General features: G+C 45.3%; 1 protein-coding gene across 11 annotated transcripts in view; it reads left to right on the forward strand.

The window, feature by feature from the left end:
* LOC137376257 (nesprin-1-like) overlaps window positions 1-20712 on the forward strand; it is a 500292-nt gene that overhangs the window by 364573 nt on the left and 115007 nt on the right. For all 11 annotated transcript variants that reach the window (XM_068044441.1, XM_068044433.1, XM_068044435.1 and 8 more), the window contains 8 exons: window positions 1672-1854; window positions 3094-3243; window positions 4421-4597; window positions 6171-6326; window positions 7014-7169; window positions 12993-13163; window positions 14306-14439; window positions 19595-19799. In XM_068044441.1, the coding sequence (XP_067900542.1) occupies window positions 1672-1854; window positions 3094-3243; window positions 4421-4597; window positions 6171-6326; window positions 7014-7169; window positions 12993-13163; window positions 14306-14439; window positions 19595-19799 (1332 nt within the window). The remainder of the gene's footprint in view (window positions 1-1671; window positions 1855-3093; window positions 3244-4420; window positions 4598-6170; window positions 6327-7013; window positions 7170-12992; window positions 13164-14305; window positions 14440-19594; window positions 19800-20712) is intronic.

Below are 20712 nucleotides of genomic sequence, written 5' to 3' on the forward strand. Positions count from 1 at the left end.
TTTTTTTTTTAGAGTAAACAGAATTAAAGGGCAGATCGAAAAGACTTCTTTACATAGTTGGAATGTGAGATTGTTTGACAAAAAACGTTGAAGCAGAGCCCAGAAATTCTCTTACAATGAAGTTGGATTGTTGCTTGAGGAAAGTGTGATTAGACTAAGAAGCAAGTGGAGAAAAGCACTAGTGTAGACTTGATGGACCGAGTGATCTGTTTCCTGGAATGTTCCACAGATGCTGTTAACTCAATGGCTATTGAGTTGAGGGCTTGTTCAGAGTGAAAAGAAAATGTGTCACCAACCAGGTATGTGGAGAGCGAGTTCCTCTTGGTGTACGACCTGTAGCTTTGGATGTTGTTGGTGTTTCAAAGTCATTGGCCAGTTTGATGGGACTGTTTGTTTATAGAGACCTGCTCTAGTGAGCTGAAATGTTAAGAGCTTTATTCTTCCTGAAAGGCATTTTACCATGTGTAAAAAGACATCAGCAAGTTCCTAAAATCTCTCTTCGCCCTTAATCTCCCCAGGAAAGAATTACAGCTTTAAGGCACCTTAAGGCTGAGTATTGTCAGAGCCAGTAGCTTACAGCAAGCACCCACAGACAGCAATGTGATAGTGATCAGATGATCTGTTTTTATGATGTTGATTGAGGGATAAATATTGGCCAGGACATTGAGGAGAACTCCCCCGCTCTTCAAAATAGTGCCATGGAATCTTATATGCCCACCTGAGAGGGTGGAGAGACAGCACCTCAGACAGTGCAGCACCTTCTCAGGACTGCACTGGAGTGTCAGCCTAGACAATGTGCTCAAGTCCTTGAGTAGGCCTTGAACCCACAGCCTACTGATTCAGAGGTGAGAGAGCGACCAACTGAGCCGACACAGACACTCCTTGTTGGAGGTAGGTATACCTTGTAGCTTTTCCTTATCTTTAAAAGTCATTTTTGTCCACAAGCAAATCCACTGTACTGTTCAGTATTTAACAATGTCACACGGAAGTTTTATTGGTTTCATGAATCAAATTCAATTTCTTCAGGGGTATCGGGCCTTGGAGAGGGTGTCGAGGAGATTTACCAGAATGGTACTAGCGATGAGGGACTTCAGTTACGTGCAGACACTAGAGAAGCTGAAATTTGTTCTTGTTAGAGGAGAGATGGTTAAAGAGAAATTTAATAGAGGTGTTCAGAATGATTAAGGGGTTTTAATTGTGTAAATAAGGAAAAACTGTTTCCACTGGCAGGGGGTTGATAACCAGAGCACACAGATTTAAGGTAATTGGTGAAGGAATCGGCAGGGGGAAATGGGAACTTATTTTATTTAGAGTTGTTATGATCCAGAATGCACTACCTGAAAGGGTGGTGGAAATAGATTCAGTAGTAACTTTCAAAAGGAAGTTGGATATATATTTAAAAAGGGAAAACTTGCAAGACTACAGGGCAAGGGTGGGACTCAGTTGATTTCTTCTTTAAAGAGCTGACACGGGCACAATGGGTCAAATGGCCACCTCCTGTGTTGTATGATTCTAATAGTGCACACCTTCTGAATTGACTGATTTTTTTTTTCCCCCCCATGTTGTGAACCACAAATTACTGCACATAACTGGTTCTCCTAATAATGGTCTGATCTCGAAGTAATGCTCATGGGATCTTGCAAGTGTTCTCATGATCCAATTCCTTTCCAGGAGTTTTCCAAGGAGGTCGACACCAAGTCTTCCCTCAAGTCCTCAGTGCTGAGTAGAGGAAACCAGCTGCTGCGGCTCAAGAAGGTGGACACAGCGGCCTTGCGATCTGGGCTGGCCCAGACTGACAGTCGGTGGACGGAGCTCCTTACTCAAATCCCATTGGTCCAGGAGAAGCTGCACCAGGTATTGGAGGGATTTATGTGTGACCTAGTCAGGGGGATCTATTCTGAATCTAGTTTGGATGACTCTTCCCAGCAGGAATCGCTGCTCCGTGGCGGGAGTGAGAAAACTGATTCCTTCCCTTTTTCACTCCTTCCAGCATCTTGTTCAGAGAGGTGTGGGGAGATTAGTGCTGGGATTGATATAGGTCTGTGGGGACAGCGGGGCAGTGGGATTAGTTTTGGGATTGATACAGGGCTATGGGGACAGCAGGGCAGTGGGATAAGTTTTGGGATTGATGCAGGGCTATGGGGACAGCGGGGCAGTGGGATAAGTTTTGGGATTGATGCAGGGCTATGGGGACAGCGGGGCAGTGGGATAAGTTTTGGGATTGATGCAGGGCTATGGGGACAGCGGGGCAGTGGGATAAGTTTTGGGATTGATGCAGGTCTATGGGGACAGCGGGGCAGTGGGATAAGTTTTGGGATTGATGCAGGGCTATGGGGACAGCGGGGCAGTGGGATGTTTTGGGATTGATACAGGGCTATGGGGACAGCGGGGCAGTGGGATAAGTTTTGGGATTGATACAGGGCTATGTGGAGAGAGAGAGGCAGTGAGATTAGTTTTGCAATGTTCTAGCAATGAGCCAGCACAGATGCAATGGCCTGAGTGGCCTCCTTCTGTGCTGGAAACGTTGTGGTTGTAGGCCTCTGCTGTTCATGTGTGAACATGGATGTGATTGGCAGGCTTGTGACCGCAAGGCACCATAACTAAGCTCAATCTGGTCTTCAAGTCATGGGGAATACTGGCTGTCTCCCTTTCTGCACACACTCCCCTCCCCTCCCCTCCACCCTCAACAGTGACAGGGGTATGAAAACAGCTGTACCTTGCTGACCCCTAACCTGCTTGAGACTGAATATTGGGGTATTGAAGCACAGATGAGGAATGAAGCCTTGGACCTTCTGGTCGGACTGGCGGAAGAGCTGACTAAAGTAATGCACCTAAAACACAGGAACTAACTAAGTCTGTGAGGTTATTGATTTGCGAGGTGGGACCCAGCGCTGAATAGTAATCTTCTAGCTATGTTTCAGCACATGGACATTGAACTAAAATGGTTTACTCAAAACACACGCACCACCTTCATCGGGTTTGCATTTGCCGTCTCTATTTTGAAATGAAGTATTAAGCTGGGTGCTCCTGTTTTAAGTGTCAATGTGTAGGGCTGACAACAGTGGAGAAGGCTGAACATCTTTCATTTCTCAGCTTCAGATGGAGAAATTGCCTTCCCGCACAGCCATCAACGAGCTCATGAACTGGATCTCGCTCATGGATCAAACCATTGAAGAGGATGACGAGAGGATCAAAAGTGCAGTGGGTTCACAAATGATAGAACAATACCTCAAAAAGTACAAGGTAAAGAAGAAATTGTGTTTCTAGACTTGTATTCCCTTGAATATAGAAGATTAAAGGGCGATGTATTTGAAATGTTTAAAAATGATTAAAAGATTTGATAGGGTCGATAGAGAGAAACTATTTCATCTGGTAAGAGTCCAGGACAAGGGGGCATAACCTGGAAATTCGAGCTGGGCCATTCAAGGATGATGTCAGGCAGCAGTTCTCCACACAATGAGTAGTGCAAATCTGAAACTCTCACCTCCAAAAAGATGTTGAGGCTAATGATTCCTGGTCATGCATTGCCCCTGCGCTTCCTGACCTACAGTGGCTCCCGTTTAAGAAACGCCTTGATTTTAAAATTCTCATCCTTATTTTCAAATCCTGCCGTGGTTTTTCCTCTCCCTTTTTCTCTTGTCGCCTCCCACAGTCTCCAAGTTATCTGTGCTCCTCTACTTCTGCCCTTTTGTGCATCCCCAATTTTAATTGCTGCATCATTGGTGGTTATGCCTTCAGCTGCCTAGTCCCTAAGATCTGGAATTCTCTCCTTAAACCTCTCCGCCTCTCAACTCCTCTCTCCTCCTTTAAGACTCTTCTTGGTCAAAAAGGTAGGTCTTAAAGGTTTTCATCGTCTGCCCTAATATCTCCTTATGTGGCTTGATGTTAGATTTTGTTTCATAGCGGTTCTGTGAAGAATGTTAGAATGCTTTACTGCATTAAAGATACTATATAAATGCAAGTGGTTTCATGGTAGGACTCGAGTGTGTGACAGTGCCTGCTTGATTGCACGCTAATGGAGCTTCAGACCATAACTGTGTAGCAGGTTGGTTTTACACTGAGTTCATGACCTCGAGTGCATTGCAATGAGGAGGAGCTGAGCAGAGGTTAGGTAACTTAAGAAAAGGGACAACTCTCTTCCTGTTCCTATCCAGTTGAGGAATGTCTATTTGGGAGCTGGTTGGTTACTGATGGTGCACAGGCTAGGGAGAATAGGAAGGCTGGGTGAGTGGAATAGAGTTTGATATGCTTGACCATCAGTTCAGAAGTTTAAGTTGCAATTACTTCAAAACCTAAGCCTTGCATTTGTATAATTGGGTATCTGTGGTCCCCAGGTGCATTGGTCTTTGTTGATACTCATAGAACAATCCTGTGAATGAATAAAAAGTAAAAATGTTTATGATGTATTTGTACTCTGCAGGCTTTCAAGATCGAATTGACATGTAAGCAGCTGACAGTGGACTTTGTGAACCAGTCAGTGTTACAAATCAGTAGCCATGATGTGGAGAGCAAGCGCAGTGACAAGACAGATTTTGCCGAGCGCCTTGGTGTAATGAACAGGAGGTGGCAACTGCTGCAAGGGCTTATTACTGAGGAGGTAACTGATCGAATTTCACTCATTATTCTGGACTGGTTTCAATGACCTGAGAGGGTTGAAGAGGAATTTACCAGAGTACTTTTTCCCTTTTTGGCCCTGGCTTTCTTGTTGGTTTTTTTTTATGCCTTTCTCAGGAATCTACCTGGCTGTGGAGAATGCCGACAATCACAGTGCTGCAGGCATCATGAATGTGGGGCAGGTTTTACGGAGCTGGTCTTTTCCTGTCTGTCATTGTTGAGGGAAACAATACCTGGATGTATTGACATTAGTAATGGATAAGGAATGTTGAGCTGGAGCTGCAGACACTATAAGAGGCATTTTTGTTGCTGTATAATATTTGTGGCACTAAACTCCTGTTGGGTGTCATTAGCAAACGCACTAAGTTTGGTGGCACAGTAAATAGTGTGGATGGGAGCAGACAGTTGCACAGAGACACTGGTCGATAAAATGATGTGGCAAAACTGTGGCAGATGGGATTTCAGTGTGAGGTCATCCACTTTCAACCTAAGAACATTGGATCAGAATATTTCCCAAATTGTGCAGCTAGGAATTGTGGAGGAGCAGAGAGATGTAAGGATCCAACTACAGGAATCATGAAAAGCTAGTGGACAGGTACAGAAAAGGCTAACGGCATGGTGCTTTTTATTGCAAGAAATACAGAGGAGTGGAATTTATGTTCTGTATAAAGCTCTAGTTAGACCACATTGAGATTATTGTATTCAGTTCTGGGCACTGCACCTCAGGAAGGATGGGGTACAACACAGATTCATCAGAGTAATACTGGGCTTAAAAAGGTTACATTATGAGGACAGGTTGCAGAGACTAGAGGCAAGATTTTAATTTGCTCTAAACTTACACAGAATTAAAATTGGGCACTGAGCTTGTATTCCTTTGAGCATAGAAGATTTAGGGATGATCTAATTGAGGTGTTTAAGATGATTAAAGGAGTTGATAGGGTGGATAGAGAGCAACTATTTCCTCTTGTGGGGGTATCCAGAACGTTGGGGCATAACCTTAAAAGTAGAGCTAGGCCATTCCTGGGTGATGTCAGGAAGCACTTGTTCACACAAAGCGTAGTGGAAATCTGGAACTCTCCCAAAAAGGTGTTGAGACTAAGTCAAATTAAACATTTCAAAACTGTGATTAATAGATTTATGTTGGGTAAGGGTATCAGTTTGGAACCAAATGGTGTTGAGGGACTGATCAGTCATTTCAACTGAATGGCTGAATGACTTAATTCCAAAGTCTGCACCTCTTCCCACAGCTGACTCAAACCCAGCAGAGCCACCCAGGACCCTGTGAGTCCCAGTGAATTTTACACAATGTCAAATCTGTTTCAGTGGTCCATAATACTGGCTGCAGCTGGGTGGTCCTTCCTTGCTCCCAGTCAGGAAGTCGATTTGTAGTGTCTCTGTGTGAATACTAAGCAAATTCCATTGCTCTCTAGAAGATACTGTACATAAATCTGTCCATCAAGAAGGTGATCACTAATTTCTCACCAGGTTCAAACATGATGGTGCATCCAGCTGTGGTTTAGTAATTGACTTGTAATAAAGTGAATTTATGTTGACAGATCAGGTCATTGGAAGGCTCATTGGAATCATGGATGGAGTATGAGAATAGTGTCCAGTGCTTGAAAACTTGGTTTGAAACTCAGGAAGACAAATTGAAGAAGTGGCACTCTATCAGTGACCTTGCCTCTGTCCATACTGCTCTGAAGGACTGCCAGGTACGGAATCGCATGCAAACCTCACTACTTTCTCCCACTTGTTTCATCTCACTGGTCCACGTCTACTCGAGGTCACCTGCGCACCACCTCCTAGATCTCTCGGTGCAAATCAAGTGAAGGTGTCTGATCTGGTCTGTTTGCACCATTTCTTCTTGTGTGCTGGTACCTGACCTCTGGTCAGTATTTTCTCAATCCATGTGAACTGTAGAATATTCTCATCCTCCAACAGATGGAGTCGTGCAACCCTAAGGCTTCCTGTGTAATAAGAGCTGTGATCCCGCCTCGTCAACTCTCAGGAAAGACGGAACAGGCTGTGGCTTCTTTCTCTAGAAAAGGGAAGGCAGAGAAGAGAATAGAGTTATGAAGGGCACTGATATGGTAGATGTTCCCTCTTTTGGGGAATCCAAAAGCAGGGGCAATGAATATAGATAGTCACTAATAAATCTAATAAGGAACTCAGAAGAAAGTTTATTTTTACCCGGAGAGTGATGAAAATGTGGAACTTGCTATCACATGGAGTGGTTGCGGCAAATAACATAGAAGAGAAAGCTAAGCACGCGGGGGAGAAGGGAATGAAAGATATGTTGATGGAGTTGGATGAAGTAAATAGAGTGGGAGGAGGCTCGTGTGCAGCATAAACATCAGCCTGTTTCTGTGCTGTTAATTCTATGTAATTCTGTTACTTAGGAAATGGAAGATGTGATCCGAGTGAAAGAAAAGGAAGTGGAGAAGGTTGAACAAAGTGGACTGCTCCTGATCCAGAACAAGAAAGAGGAGGCTTCCAGCAGTGTTATGGAAACACTCCGAGAACTCAACCACTCCTGGGCTCATCTGGACCACTTGGTATTAATGTTTGAATGATGCAGCATGGCTTTGTTGCATTACAGTGAAACGGCAGTGGACTATGGGATATGGGGAGAAAGCGGGAACAGGGTACTGAATTAGACTATCAGATCTTTTTTGAATGGCGGAGCAGGCCCAAAGGGCTGAATGGCCGACTCCTGCTCCTGTTTTCTATGAATTCCCATTTGGAATGCTGTGTCTATCATTGGCTGAGAGAGGTGCTGTGTTTACTTTGCCCGAACCCTGTGTCTCCAACTTTGACCCTCTTTCTACCACTGTGCAGGGAAATAAATGAATCAGTCACCAGGCAGTTGATAAGAAGGAATCTGCTGTGAAAACTACCAAGGCTGCAAGTAAAATATTAAAGAAGTGAATATCACCGCTGAGCCCGAGCATTCAGCTAACCCCGTTGAGACTGACACCACGAAACATTTAGTTTAGTGAATGTTTGGACCTCAGTGCCTGAGGCGCTGCCTACCCTGGCACTCAATTGAAATGACCTCACTCACACACTCCATTACACACAATTGAATGGCACTCCGTGCTTGGGCTATGGTCGCCTGGTGGTTCTCACACTAGATCAGGAACGCAGGGGTTGTGCTTTCAAGTCCCACCAATTCAAGAAATCTGGTCATTTGTGGCCTGGCACAAGCCATTGGAAGCTTTTGGCTTGTTGTAAAAGCCCAACTCGCTCATTAATGCCCGCCATACCGTGACACATTCTGCCCTACATGTGGCTGCAGTCCTGCACTATGTGGTTGCCTCCAAATGTACTCACAGAAACCAGCGATGGGCATTAAATGCAGCCTTGTCCGTGTTGCCAACGTCCCAAGAACAAATTTTTTTTTTAAATGCCCTGTTCAGGCAAGATTTCTTGCACCAAAACCATGCCAACGACTACTAGCATGTTTTGAACACCCTTTTCATAGAATTGTACAGCACAGAAGGAGGCCATTTGACCTGTCATATCTGTGCTGGCTCTTTGTGAGATATCCAATGAGACCCACTGCCCTGCTCTTTCCCCATAGCCCTGCGTGGGGATGGAGAAGGGGAGTGGGAAGGAAGGAAATTAATCTTTTGAGGCCCAGTGGTTGAGATGAAGGTCAGTTGAGATAGATGACCCAATGAAAGGTCAGAGCCAGTCAGGGAAAGAGAAGGAGAGAAGGGCCTTCCCTTCAGTGGCTGCTAATATGGGTAGAACAAAGATAATTACAGCACAGGAACAGGCCCTTCGGCCCTCCAAGCCTGCGCCGATCCAGATCCTCTCTCTAAACATGTCGCCTATTTTCTAAGGTTCTGTATCTCTTTTCTTCCTGCCCATTCATGTATCTGTCTAGATACATCTTAAAAGACTCCATCGTGCCCGCGTCTACCACCTCCGCTGGCAACGCGTTCCAGGTGCCCACCACCCTCTGCGTAAAGAACTTTCCACGCATATCCCCCCTAAACATTTCCCCTTTCACTTTGAACTCGTGTCCTCTCGTAATTGAAACCCCCACTCTGGGGAAAAAGCCTCTTGCTGTCCACCCTGTCTATACCTCTCATGATTTTGTACACTTCAATCAGGTCCCCCCTCAACCTCCGTCTTTCTAATGAAAATAATCCTAATCTACTCAACCTCTCTTCATAGCTAGCGCCCTCCATACCAGGCAACATCCTGGTGAACCTCCTCTGCACCCTCTCCAAAGCATCCACATCCTTTTGATAATGTGGCGACCAGAACTGTACGCAGTATTCCAAATGTGGCCGAACCAAAGTCCTATACAACTGTAACATGACCTGCCAACTCTTGTACTCAATGCCCCGTCCGATGAAGGAAAGCATGCCGTATGCCTTCTTGACCACTCTATTTACCTGCGTTGCCACCTTCAGGGAACAGTGGACCTGAACACCCAAATCTCTCTGGACATCAATTTTCCCCAGGACTTTTCCATTTACTGTATAGTTCACTCTTGAATTGGATCTTCCAAAATGCATCACCTCGCATTTGCCCTGATTGAACTCCATCTGCCATTTCTCTGCCCAACTCTCTAATATATCTATATTCTGCTGTATTCTCTGACAGTCCCCTTCACTATCTGCTACTCCACCAATCTTAGTGTCGTCTGCAAACTTGCTAATCAGTCCACCTATACTTTCCTCCAAATCATTAATGTATATCACAAACAACAGTGGTCCCAGCATGGATCCCTGTGGAACACCACTGGTCACACGTCTCCATTTTGAGAAACTCCCCTCTACTGCTACTCTCTGTCTCCTGTTGCCCAGCCAGTTCTTTATCCATCTAGCTAGTACACCTTGGACCCCAAGCGCCTTCACTTTCTCCATCAGCCTGCCATGGGGAACCTTATCAAACGCCTTACTGAAGTCCATGTATATGACATCGACAGCCCTTCCCTCATCAATCAACTTTGTCACTTCCTCAAAGAATTCTATTAAGTTGGTAAGACATGACCTTCCCTGCACAAAACCATGTTGCCTGTCACTGATGAGCCCATTTTCTTCCAAATGGGAATAGATCCTATCCCTCAGTATCTTCTCCAGCAGCTTCCCTACCACTGATGTCAGGCTCACCGGTCTATAATTACCTGGATTATCCCTGCTACCCTTCTTAAACAAGGGGACAACATTAGCAATTCTCCAGTCCTCCGGGACCTCACCCGTGTTTAAGGATGCTGCAAAGATATCTGTTAAGGCCCCAGCTATTTCCTCTCTCGCTTCCCTCAGTAACCTGGGATAGATCCCATCCGGACCTGGGGACTTGTCCACCTTAATGCCTTTTAGAATACCCAACACTTCCTTATGCCGACTTGACCTAGAGTAATCAAACATCTGTTCCTAACCTCAACATCCGTCATGTCCCTCTCCTCGGTGAATACCGATGCAAAGTACCCGTTTAGAATCTCACCCATTTTCTCTGAGTCCAAGCATAACATTCCTCCTTTGTCCTTTAGTGGGCCAATCCTTTCTCTAGTTACCCTCTTTCTCCTTATATATGAATAAAAGGCTTTGGGATTTTCCTTAACCCTGTTTGCTAAAGATATTTCATGACCCCTTTTAGCCCTCTTAATTCCTCGTTTCAGATTGGTCCTACATTCCCGATATTCTTTCAAAGCTTCGTCTTTCATCAGCCGCCTACACCTTATGTATGCTTCCTTTTTCCTCTTAGCTAGTCTCACAATTTCACCTGTCATCCATGGTTCCCTAATCTTGCCATTTCTATCCCTCATTTTCACAGGAACATGTCTCTCCTGAACGCTAATCAACCTCTCTTTAAAAGCCTCCCACATATCACATGTGGATTTACCTTCAAACAGCTGCTCCCAATCTACATTTCCCAGCTCCTGCCGAATTTTGGTATAGTTGGCCTTCCCCCAATTTAGCACTCTTCCTTTAGGACCACTCTCGTCTTTGTCCATGAGTATTTTAAAGCTTACGGAATTGTGATCACTATTCCCAAAGTAGTCCCCTACTGAAACTTCAACAACCTGGCCGGGCTCATTCCCCAACACCAGGTCCAGTATGGCCCCTTCCCGAGTTGGACTATTTACATACTGCTCTAGAAAACCTTCCTGGATGCTCCTTACAAATTCTGCTCCATCTGGACCTCTAACACTAAGCGAATCCCAGTCAATGTTGGGAAAATTAAAATCTCCTATCACCACCACCCTGTTGCTCCTACATCTTTCCATAATCTGTTTACATATTTGTACCTCTATCTCACGCTCGCTGTTGGGAGGCCTGTAGTACAGCCCCAACATTGTTACCGCACCCTTCCTATTTCTGAGTTCTGTCCATATTGCCTCACTGCTCGAGTCCTCCATAGTGCCCTCCTTCAGCACAGCTGTGATATCCTCTTTGACCAGTAATGCAACTCCTCCACCCCTTTTACCTCCCTCTCTATCCCGCCTGAAGCATCGATATCCTGGGATATTTAGTTGCCAATCATGCCCTTCCCTCAACCAAGTCTCAGTAATAGCAATAACATCATACTCCCAGGTACTAATCCAAGCCCTAAGTTCATCTGCCTTACCTACTACACTTCTTGCATTAAAACAAATGCACCTCAGACCACCAGTCCCTTTATATTCATCATCTGCTCCCTGCCTGCTCTTCCCCTTAGTCACACTGACTTCATTATCTAGTTCCTTACAGGCTTTTGTTACTACCTCCTTACTGTCAACTGACCTCAATTGGTTCCCATCCCCCTGCCACATTAGTTTAAACCCTCCCCAACAGCGTTAGCAAAAGCACCCCCAAGGACATTGGTTCCAGTCCGGCCCAGGTGTAGACCGTCCAATTTGTAATAGTCCCACCTCCCCCAGAACCGGTCCCAATGTCCCAAAAATCTGAACCCCTCCTTCCTGCACCATCTCTCAAGCCACGCATTCATCCTGACTATTCTTTCATTTTTACTCTGACTATCACGTGGCACTGGTAGTAATCCTGAGATTACTACCTCTGAGGTCCTACTTTTTAACTTGGCTCCTAACTCCCTAAACTCTGCTTGTAGGACCTCATCCCGTTTTTTACCTATATCATTAGTGCCTATGTGCACAATGACAACTGGCTGTTCACCCTCCCCCTTTAGAATGTTCTGCAGCCGATCTGAGACATCCCTGACCCGTGCACCTGGGAGGCAACATACCATTCGGGAGCCTCGTTTTCGACCACAGAACCGCCTATCTACTCCCCTTACAATCGAATCCCCTACGACTATAGCCCTTCCACTCTTTTTCCCGCCCTTCTGAACAGAAGAGCCAGCCACGGTGCCATGGACCTGGCTACTGCTGCCTTCCCCTGGTGAGCCATCTCCCCCAACAGTATCCAAAACGGTATACTTGTTTTGGAGGGAGATGACCGCAGGGGACTCCTGCGCTGCCTTCCTGCTCTTTCTCTGCCTTTTGGTCACCCATTCCCTTTCTCCCTCAGCAATCCTAATCTGCGGTGTGACCAATTCACTAAACGTGCTATCCACGACCTCCTCAGCATCGCGCATGCTCCAAAGTGAGTCCATCCGCAGCTCGAGAGCCGTCATGCGGTCTAACAAGAGCTGCAGTTGGACACACTTCCTGCACGTGAAGGAGTCAGGGACATCAGCCGTGTCCCTGAGCTCCCACATTGAGCAAGAGGAGCATGACACGGGTCTGAGATCTCCTGCCATTTTTAATCTTAAGCTTAACTTAGTTAAATGAAAAAGGAACGAAAAGTTTTTACCAATCACAATAAACCAGAGAAATCGAAAAAGCCTTACCTTATAAACACCCCACCGAGTCCTTTTTTTTTGGTTAGAGGAGGAGGGTGGGTGGGAGACACGACAAGTGTGGTGTCTCGGGTTCAGAAACCGCCCAAATATATAGTGTTTTACTTACCCAGCAGCCCCCTGGCCTCCGCCGAAAAACAAAAGGAAATTAAATTTACTTTCAAACTGACCTTCCCAGCTGCTCACTCGCTCACTCACTGCTCCCGAAAAAGCTGCTGCAATGAAGGGAAAGTTATTTTAAACCGCCCAAATATATAGTGTTTTACTTACCCAGCAGCCCCCTGGCCTCCGCCGAAAAACATAAGGAAATTAAATTTACTTTCAAACTGACCTTCCCAGCTGCTCACTCGCTCACTCACTGCTCCGGAAAAAGCTGCTGCAATGAATGCAATAACTACTGTCACAATAGTTTTACATTAAGGCAGGATGAGGTACCGTTTAATCAGCTTGTATAGCCTAGAAGCCACATTTGCTTTGATGACTTCATTTGAGACTTCCACACATGTTGTCTTCCCCAATCAAAGACCACATAATCAGTATTCAACATTGGAATGTTCCAGGTTGGCCAACTAAAGATTACTCTGCAATCAGTCCTCGACCAGTGGAATATTTACAAGGGAGCCTATGAAGAGATTAATGGCCACTTGATGGATGCCAGGTACTCCCTTTCGCGTTTCCGTTTGCTGACTGGCTCTCTGGAAGCTGTGAAAATCCAGGTGGACAATCTGCAGGTAAGAGGCTTCATCTTTACACCCTTTGTGCACTAGTTTGGTCAGCGGAAGTGAAATTTAATAAGTACCACCTCCGTTGAACCAGGCAGGACCACTCTCCCCTTACACACTGATCTGGTTCCCTCTGCAACTTAAATGTCAGTGAGCAGTATCTCTTGTGGATATGCCTGTTAATGAGCAATGATGGTCTTGAGTGTTGAATTATGTAGAATGTACATCACCAAACAGGCCATTTGGCCCAGCTGGTCTATGCCAGTGTTTTTGTGCCTCACACGAGATCTCCTTTCACCTTACTCCATCTCACCCTATCTTCATATCCTTCCATTCCTTTCTCCCTCATGTAACTCTTTGCTTCTGAGGCCTCCCTCCCATGCTATAAAAATTCTGCAGACCCCCTGCAACACAACACTAGTATTATTTCTGTAAAAAATAAAATTAGTTATACAATTAAACATATATTTATTATTTTTATTTTACTTACAACTTGACTGCTGCCTTCCAGTCTTTCCCCTTCTTAGGCTGAGATTCTCTCTTTTCACCAGAATCCAACTGGTCAGAGATATCTCGCATAATTCTCCTTCCAATTTGAAAGTTCTTTGTACCTTAAGCAAGCATTTTTAAAAGATGCAAATACTGTATAGCTACGGTATTGGACACAATTCTAACTCCCAATGGTACAGCAGTAACTCCTTTGGCACTGGGAGAGTGAAATCATATACACGGGATGGAACTAAGAAGAAATCACGGACACGGTAGAATTTTGCCAAAGGATTTGGTGCACCTAGTCATGTTAGTGGGGAAATGAGAGATGAAGCTTTAAGCCTCTGTCTTTCTGACAATCTGTGCCATAGAGAGACAATACTGTTCGTCGGATAAAGACTCAGTGTCTTATCTCCTTGCCTTACCAGTGTCCTCCCTTCGGGGGTCTCCTCCGTATGTTGTGTCCAAACACTGCCAGTGCCTCATGCATGAGCCAGCTTGCTTTTCTCTCCCCCACTTCTCCTCCCTCCCCAATTGCACCAAACGCAAGGGACAAAAGTATGTTTTTTGCCATTCAAAATCAAAATGTCGCCCCATTTTCCTCTTATTTAAATGGTGTCAGTCGTAACTTCATCAACATTTAGTCCAAATTTGTTTGACAGAACTTGCAAGAGGAGTTGGAGAGGTCCGAGGGTAGCCTGCGGAGGTTTGGTTCTGTGTCCAATCAGCTGCTAAAGGAATGTCACCCGCCTGTTAACAGCTCGCTGGCAACTAATCTGACTGAAGTTAATACAGGGTAAGGATTCCTTTGAGCACTGCTCCCATTGTTTAACAGTGATACAGCTTTACAACAAAATCCATGGATAAAAGCCGCAGTATAATTCACAATGAACCAGTTAGCCGCCGTTTCCTTCAGGATATGTTATAGAATTTTACGGCACAAGAGGAGACTATTCGGGCCGTTGCGCCTGTGCTGGCTTTCTGAAAGAGCAATACCCTTAGTCCCACTCAACTCCCCTATCCCTGCAAACCCATCCAATTTTTTCTTTTTCAAATATTTATTCAATTCTCTTTTAAAATCTGTTCTCAATTCTACTTCCACCACTGCTTCCAGTTTATGACTCCATGTCTTGATGACCCTTTGCTTAACAGAAAAATTCTCCCAAGCCCTCTCCTCGTTCTTCTGGTAATTATTTTTAAATTCTCCCCTCTGGTTATTGCCTTACCAACCAGTGACAATAATTTCCTCTGATTTTTACTTGATCAAAATCTTTAAAAATTCTTCTTTCAAGACTTCTCTCTATACTAGTGTGTACCCGAGACACCACCTACACTCCCTTCAAGTGTGGAAGCATGGATTTAACCCTAACACCCAACCTTTAATATAGAGTGTACGCTGCAGCCCTGTTCTGTGTGTATGTTGTCCTGTACAATGTTCCCTTAATGTTTTCTTTGTACTGGGCAGACTGCAAACTCCTGTGAGCACTATTTTTTTTTTTCCATGGGCAACTTACATTTTAAAATTCACTGAACTTCCACATAATAGTGAGTGACCTGTTTATTTCAGTGCACGGTATGTTGCAGATTGCTGCACAGATGTGTAAACGCACAACTTAGCGTAAACATTCCTCACCTCCCACTGGTCTCATTCCACCTGCCCCTCTCACCAGTTCTAAGTCTGCCTCTCTCCTAACAGGTCACATTAAACAGCTAATCTCAAATGCTCCATTCTCCCTCTCCTTCTTTACATCCCTTTCTTGCTATACATCCCTTCCTCCCTCACCTACCCCCAACCATCCCTCCTCTTGCACATCCCCACATGGACTGTTAGCTTCCCTTTCTGGTATATGAGCGAGCTCACACTTTCAGAAGAGGGATGAATGCTCATAGCTGGGCTTAGATCATAAACAACCTGAAAAATCCATTCATCTTGCCAAATAATAGTGAAATCAAACTTACATAACCTGGTCTCTCATTCATCATTTATTAACCTAGATCTCTTCAGTTAACCTGCAGTTTCCAGGATAGTATACGTGGTTCAGTTAATGCTAAAGGGTGGTGTATGTTGGCCATGCTTCATATGTATAATCAGTAACCCACTCTGCATCTTAAAGCTGAAATGAGAACAGAAAGTGCTGGAAACACTCAGCAGGTCTGGCAGCACCTGTGTAGAGAGAAACGGAGTTAACGTTTCAGGTCTGTGACATTTCATCAGAAGGTTCTGCTGAGTTCCAGCACCCACAGTATTTTGATCTTATATTATTGTATCTTAAACCTGCCTGTCAGAAAGCATTTGTTGCTCAATGGAACTAAATCTATTGATTAACGTCACCCCAGACCGTGTGCGTTTATCTGGCTATGATGCGACTTGCCCACTGGGATTGTGACCCTCAGTTGCTGTGTGTCTTTCTGGGTCATTTGGCCCCAGGTTGAGTCCTGAGCCACTAAGAACTGCTGAGTGGAGAGCACTAAGTGTCTGGCTCTAATCTAGGGCTGACAACAATACAATCCACGTGTCCCATCACTTTCAGCCGGCACAATAGCTCCCCTCACAGGCTGATCAGCTACATGGGAATTTTCCTGAATCTCCCTGCCTCCCACAACATTTGACTGATTCCAGCTGTGTGCATTCATCCCTCTCCTGAAAGTGTGAGCTGGATTCTATGTCAGGAAGGAAGGCTAACAGTCCATGTGGGGATGTATGAGAAGAGAGGGGGTTGGGATAGAGAAAGGGGATGTGCGGGAGGAGGGAGGGGGTGGTGGTGGTGGGAGGGTGGGCGAAGGATGTGCGACAAGAAAGGGACATAAAGGAGAGGCAGAACGGGGCATTTGAGATTAGCTGTTTAATGTGGCTTGTTAGAGAGGCAGATTGGGAACTGTTGAGAGGGGCCTTTGAGAGGGAGAATGAGACCAGTGCAATGAGAGGATTGTTTACTCTAAACTGTGCGTTTATACGGCTGTGCAGCAATCTGGACTGCTGTCATCTTCTGAACTTAGCCTTTGCTGGAGCTCTGAGGCCTTGCCCAGTTCTTTGCTCCCTGTCCTTTCTGCTGTACACTGCTCACTTCTGAACACCATCCCCCCGTCAAGCTCGCTGCTCCCTCAGAGATTCCCTCTCTCTCTCATGCTCGCTGCTTCTCCATTCACAGGTCCGCTCCCTCCCACACTATCTGCTCCCCTAATCACAGGTTCCCCCTTTCCTGGTCTCGCCACTCCTACAATCACAGGTTCCCCCCTCTCCTGGGCATGTCACTCCTACAATCACAGGTTCCCCCTCTCCCATGCTCGGGGCTAGACTTTTTCCCCTGCTGTCTCTCCAGTCACTCTCACTTTTACAGCTGGAGTTTGATGTTTAGCCCTACCTCATGCTTGAGCTCACTGTGAGTGGCCTGTTTATTTTAGTGTGTGGTACGTTCCAGATGGCGGTGCGCACACGCGTAATAGAGGGAACATTAGTAGTGTGGTGCCGTTTTTTATTTGCTGTACCTGAGTACAATGGGAACTGCTTATTAAATGTAATCTATAAATGCAGAATTTCCTGTTTGGAACAATCCCTTGGCCTGTTGGAATTATTTTCAAATCCTCACCAGATACGGGCGAGGTCCCAGAGGATTGGAGGTCTGCGAACGTTGTACCATTGTTTAAAAAGGGTGCGAGTGAAAGACCGAATAATTATAGGTTGGTCAGTCTGACCTTGGTGGTGGGTAAATTGTTAGAATCTATTCTGAGGGACAGGATAAACTGCCACTTAGAAAGGCATGGATAATCAGGGATAGTCAGCATGGATTTGTTAAGGGAAGGTCGTGCCTCACGAACTTGATTGAGTTTTTTGAGGAAGTGATGGGGAGGATTGATGAGGGTAGTGCAGTGGTTGTGGTCTACATGGATTTTAGTAAGGCATTTGACGAAGTCCCGCATGGCAGACTGGTCAGTAAAATGAAAGCCCATTGGATACAGGGGAAGGTGACACATTGGATCCAGAATTGGCTCAGTGACAGGAAACAAAGGGTAGTAGTCGACAGATGTTTTTGTGAATGGAAAGCTGTTTCCAGTGGTCCACAGGGCTCAGTGTTGGGTCCCTTGCTGTTTGTGGTATATATTAATGATTTGGACTTAAATGTGGGAGGCATGATTGGGAAATTTGCTGATGACACAAAAATTGGCCGTGTAGTTAATAGTGAAGAGGATAGCCGTAGACACCAGAATTATATCAATGATTTGGTTGAGTGGGCAGGAAAGTGGCAAATGGAATTCAATCAGGAGAAGCGTGAGGTAATACATTTGGGGGGGCAAACAAAGCGAGGCAATATACAATAAATGGGAGGATATTGAGAGGGGTAGAAGTGCAAGATCTTGGAATGCATGTCCACAGGTCCCTGAAGGTAGCAGGACAGGTAGATAAAGTGGTGAAGAAGGCATATGGATTGTTTTCCTTTATTGGCTGAGGTATAGAATACAAAAGCAGGGATGTCATGCTGGAACTGTATAAAATGCTGGTTAGGCCACAGCTGGAGTATTGCATACAGTTCTGGTCACCACATTACAGAAAGGTCATAATTGCTGTGGAAAGAGTACAGAGGACATTTACAAGAATGTTGCCGGGGTTTGAAAGTTGCAGCTATGAGGAAAGATTGGATCGGCTAGGGTTGTTTTCCCTGGAACTGAGGAGGCTGAGGGGTGACTTTATTGAGGTGCACAAAATTATGAGGGGCCTAGATAGAGTGGACAGGAAGGACCTGTTTCCCCTAGCGGGGAGGTCATTTACCAGGGGACACAGATTTAAGGTGATCGGTAGAAGGATTAAAGTGGACATGAAGGGAGACATTAGTGGAGGTCGCTGAAGGTGTGGATAAAGATGTGGGCTAGAATCTCGCACTTCAGCTCCCCACCGTACCCCATATATTACAGTGGGGAAACTGCGAGATGCAACTGTGGAACTTCCTGAGTGTGCTAGGGATGAAGGAGTGGAAATCTGTTCAGCTTTAAGGGGGTTTTATGAACATAGAGAGAGATGACACCAGGGAATGGTTTAGAGATCGAGGAGCATGGTAGAAGAGCAGATGCAAGCTGGTATGGAGGGCAGGGAGAGGTTGGGTGGTTTGAAGCAACCAAGAGATTTCTAAATGAGGACATGTTTGCGTGGCAGTGGGATGAAGTATAGACTGATGGATGAAGCATTCCCTGAGTACTGCACCGGAATGTCAGCCTGGATTATCTGCTCAAGCCTTTGGAGTAGAGGTTGAACTCTCAACCTTCCGACTCGGAGGTGGAAGTGCCATCACTAAAGCGATAATGCTGGGCGCAGGGTGCCATTTGTATGATAGCTGACCTGATGCTTATGGACGTCTTGGGGAAGGGAAGAGGGATCGACTGTCCACTGCAGCCAGAGTGAACCGGGAATGGTGGGGGAGGTGAGTTGTGATGACCCATTTAGAGCCTTGGAGTCAACCGGGAGTTTGGGAATGGTCTGGTTGGTGAGGAGCCAACATTAATTATGCCCTGGGACATTTTAGTACATGAAAGGTGTTCTGTAAGTGCAAGTTATTGGTGAGAATGGAGGGGGCAGAAGGATATTTTGAGGAGATTGGTGATGAAGGCGAAGGAGGAAATAGTTGAGGAAAAGGAACAGATGATTTTGGTGAGTGTCGAGTTGAAGGAGCAGGTGGTGCCGCTCAAGGAGGCGAGGAGACTGAGAGCGCTAAGGGGGATGTGACAGAATTTGAGATTGGGGCTGGGACAGGTGGATTGGGGTGTGGGGAGGAAGCAGCCTGAGGCACCTGAGTCAATTCTGTGGCAGAAGAAATCCATGTATTTGGTGTATGCAGGACAATCCAAACCAAAGTTTATGTTCTAATCACCAGTACTGTTGCTGAGTGTTAATCCAGGGTATATGAATGAATTACCTGCGCCATTAAATGGTCTAATGCATTCATTTCATTTCCATGAATCAGCTGGAATAATTTGCTTCAAGATATCGTGGAGCAGCTGCACGCGAGCAAGGTTCTGCTCCAACTGTGGCAGAAATACAAAGATTACTCGGGCCAGTGCTCAGTTGCAGTGAGGCAGCAGGAGGAGAAAAGCAACGAGTTGATTAAGAAAGCCGCAAACAGGGATATCACCGATGAGGAAGTTACAAAATGGATTCAGGACTGTGACGTGAGTACAATAGATACAGCAGTTAGTGCAATAGATAAACCAGAGCCGGAATTTGCTTTTAGCCCTTTAAAGAAACAGCGACTTTGTACTGTAAATCCCCAGTGCACCAGAGCAATGGGATTTTTAGGCATTTTATGATGAGGAGTAGAGATGAGGGAGAAGGGTGAAGGTGTGAGTAATGTATAAGAGGTAATTCTCAGTTTCTTTTTTAAACGTAAGAAAATAATAAAATAGAACAGCACAGAAGGAGGCCGTTTGGCCCATTCAGTCTGCGCTGGCTCTTTTGAAGCGCAACCCAGTTAGTCCCACTTGCCCACTCTTTCTCCATATCCTTGTAACCGTTTCCCCTTCCAAATATTTATCCAATTCCCTTTTGAGGGCTACTATTGAGTCTGAATCCAACACCCAATCAGGCAGTGCATTCCAATTCCTAACCAGTCATTGCATTTTTTTATTGAAGTATTTTCCTTCTGTAGCCTCTGGTTCTTTTGCCAATCAGCTTAAAATTGATCTCCAAAGCTCCTTTCTGACGAGCAGAAGTGCTAGTGTAGCTGCATACTAACAGTTGCAAATTTTAAAAGCTGCACAGTATAGCACGGTAATGCAACAGCTATACAAAATTATTTTCCTTGACTGAAATCATTGTGGAACATTATAAATGACCCACGATTTCTAGAATTGAATCCTTTCACAATTAACTCAATTATCTTTCTTAAAATAGATCCCCCCCCCCTTCCAGCTAAGATCGGTGAACAGAACTACTGACTTCTCAACACCACGACAATGCCCCAGCCGCTTCCCACACAATGCACATCTAAAATGTAGTTACAGAAAACTCAGGGTCATTTTATCTGTTAGATGAGCAAACAAAACAAGTCTCAGTTAACAAGTGCTGCAGCTCAACATATTCTAC

The sequence above is a fragment of the Heterodontus francisci genome, chromosome 13 (genome assembly GCF_036365525.1).
Source record: "Heterodontus francisci isolate sHetFra1 chromosome 13, sHetFra1.hap1, whole genome shotgun sequence".
NCBI lineage: Eukaryota > Metazoa > Chordata > Chondrichthyes > Heterodontiformes > Heterodontidae > Heterodontus > Heterodontus francisci.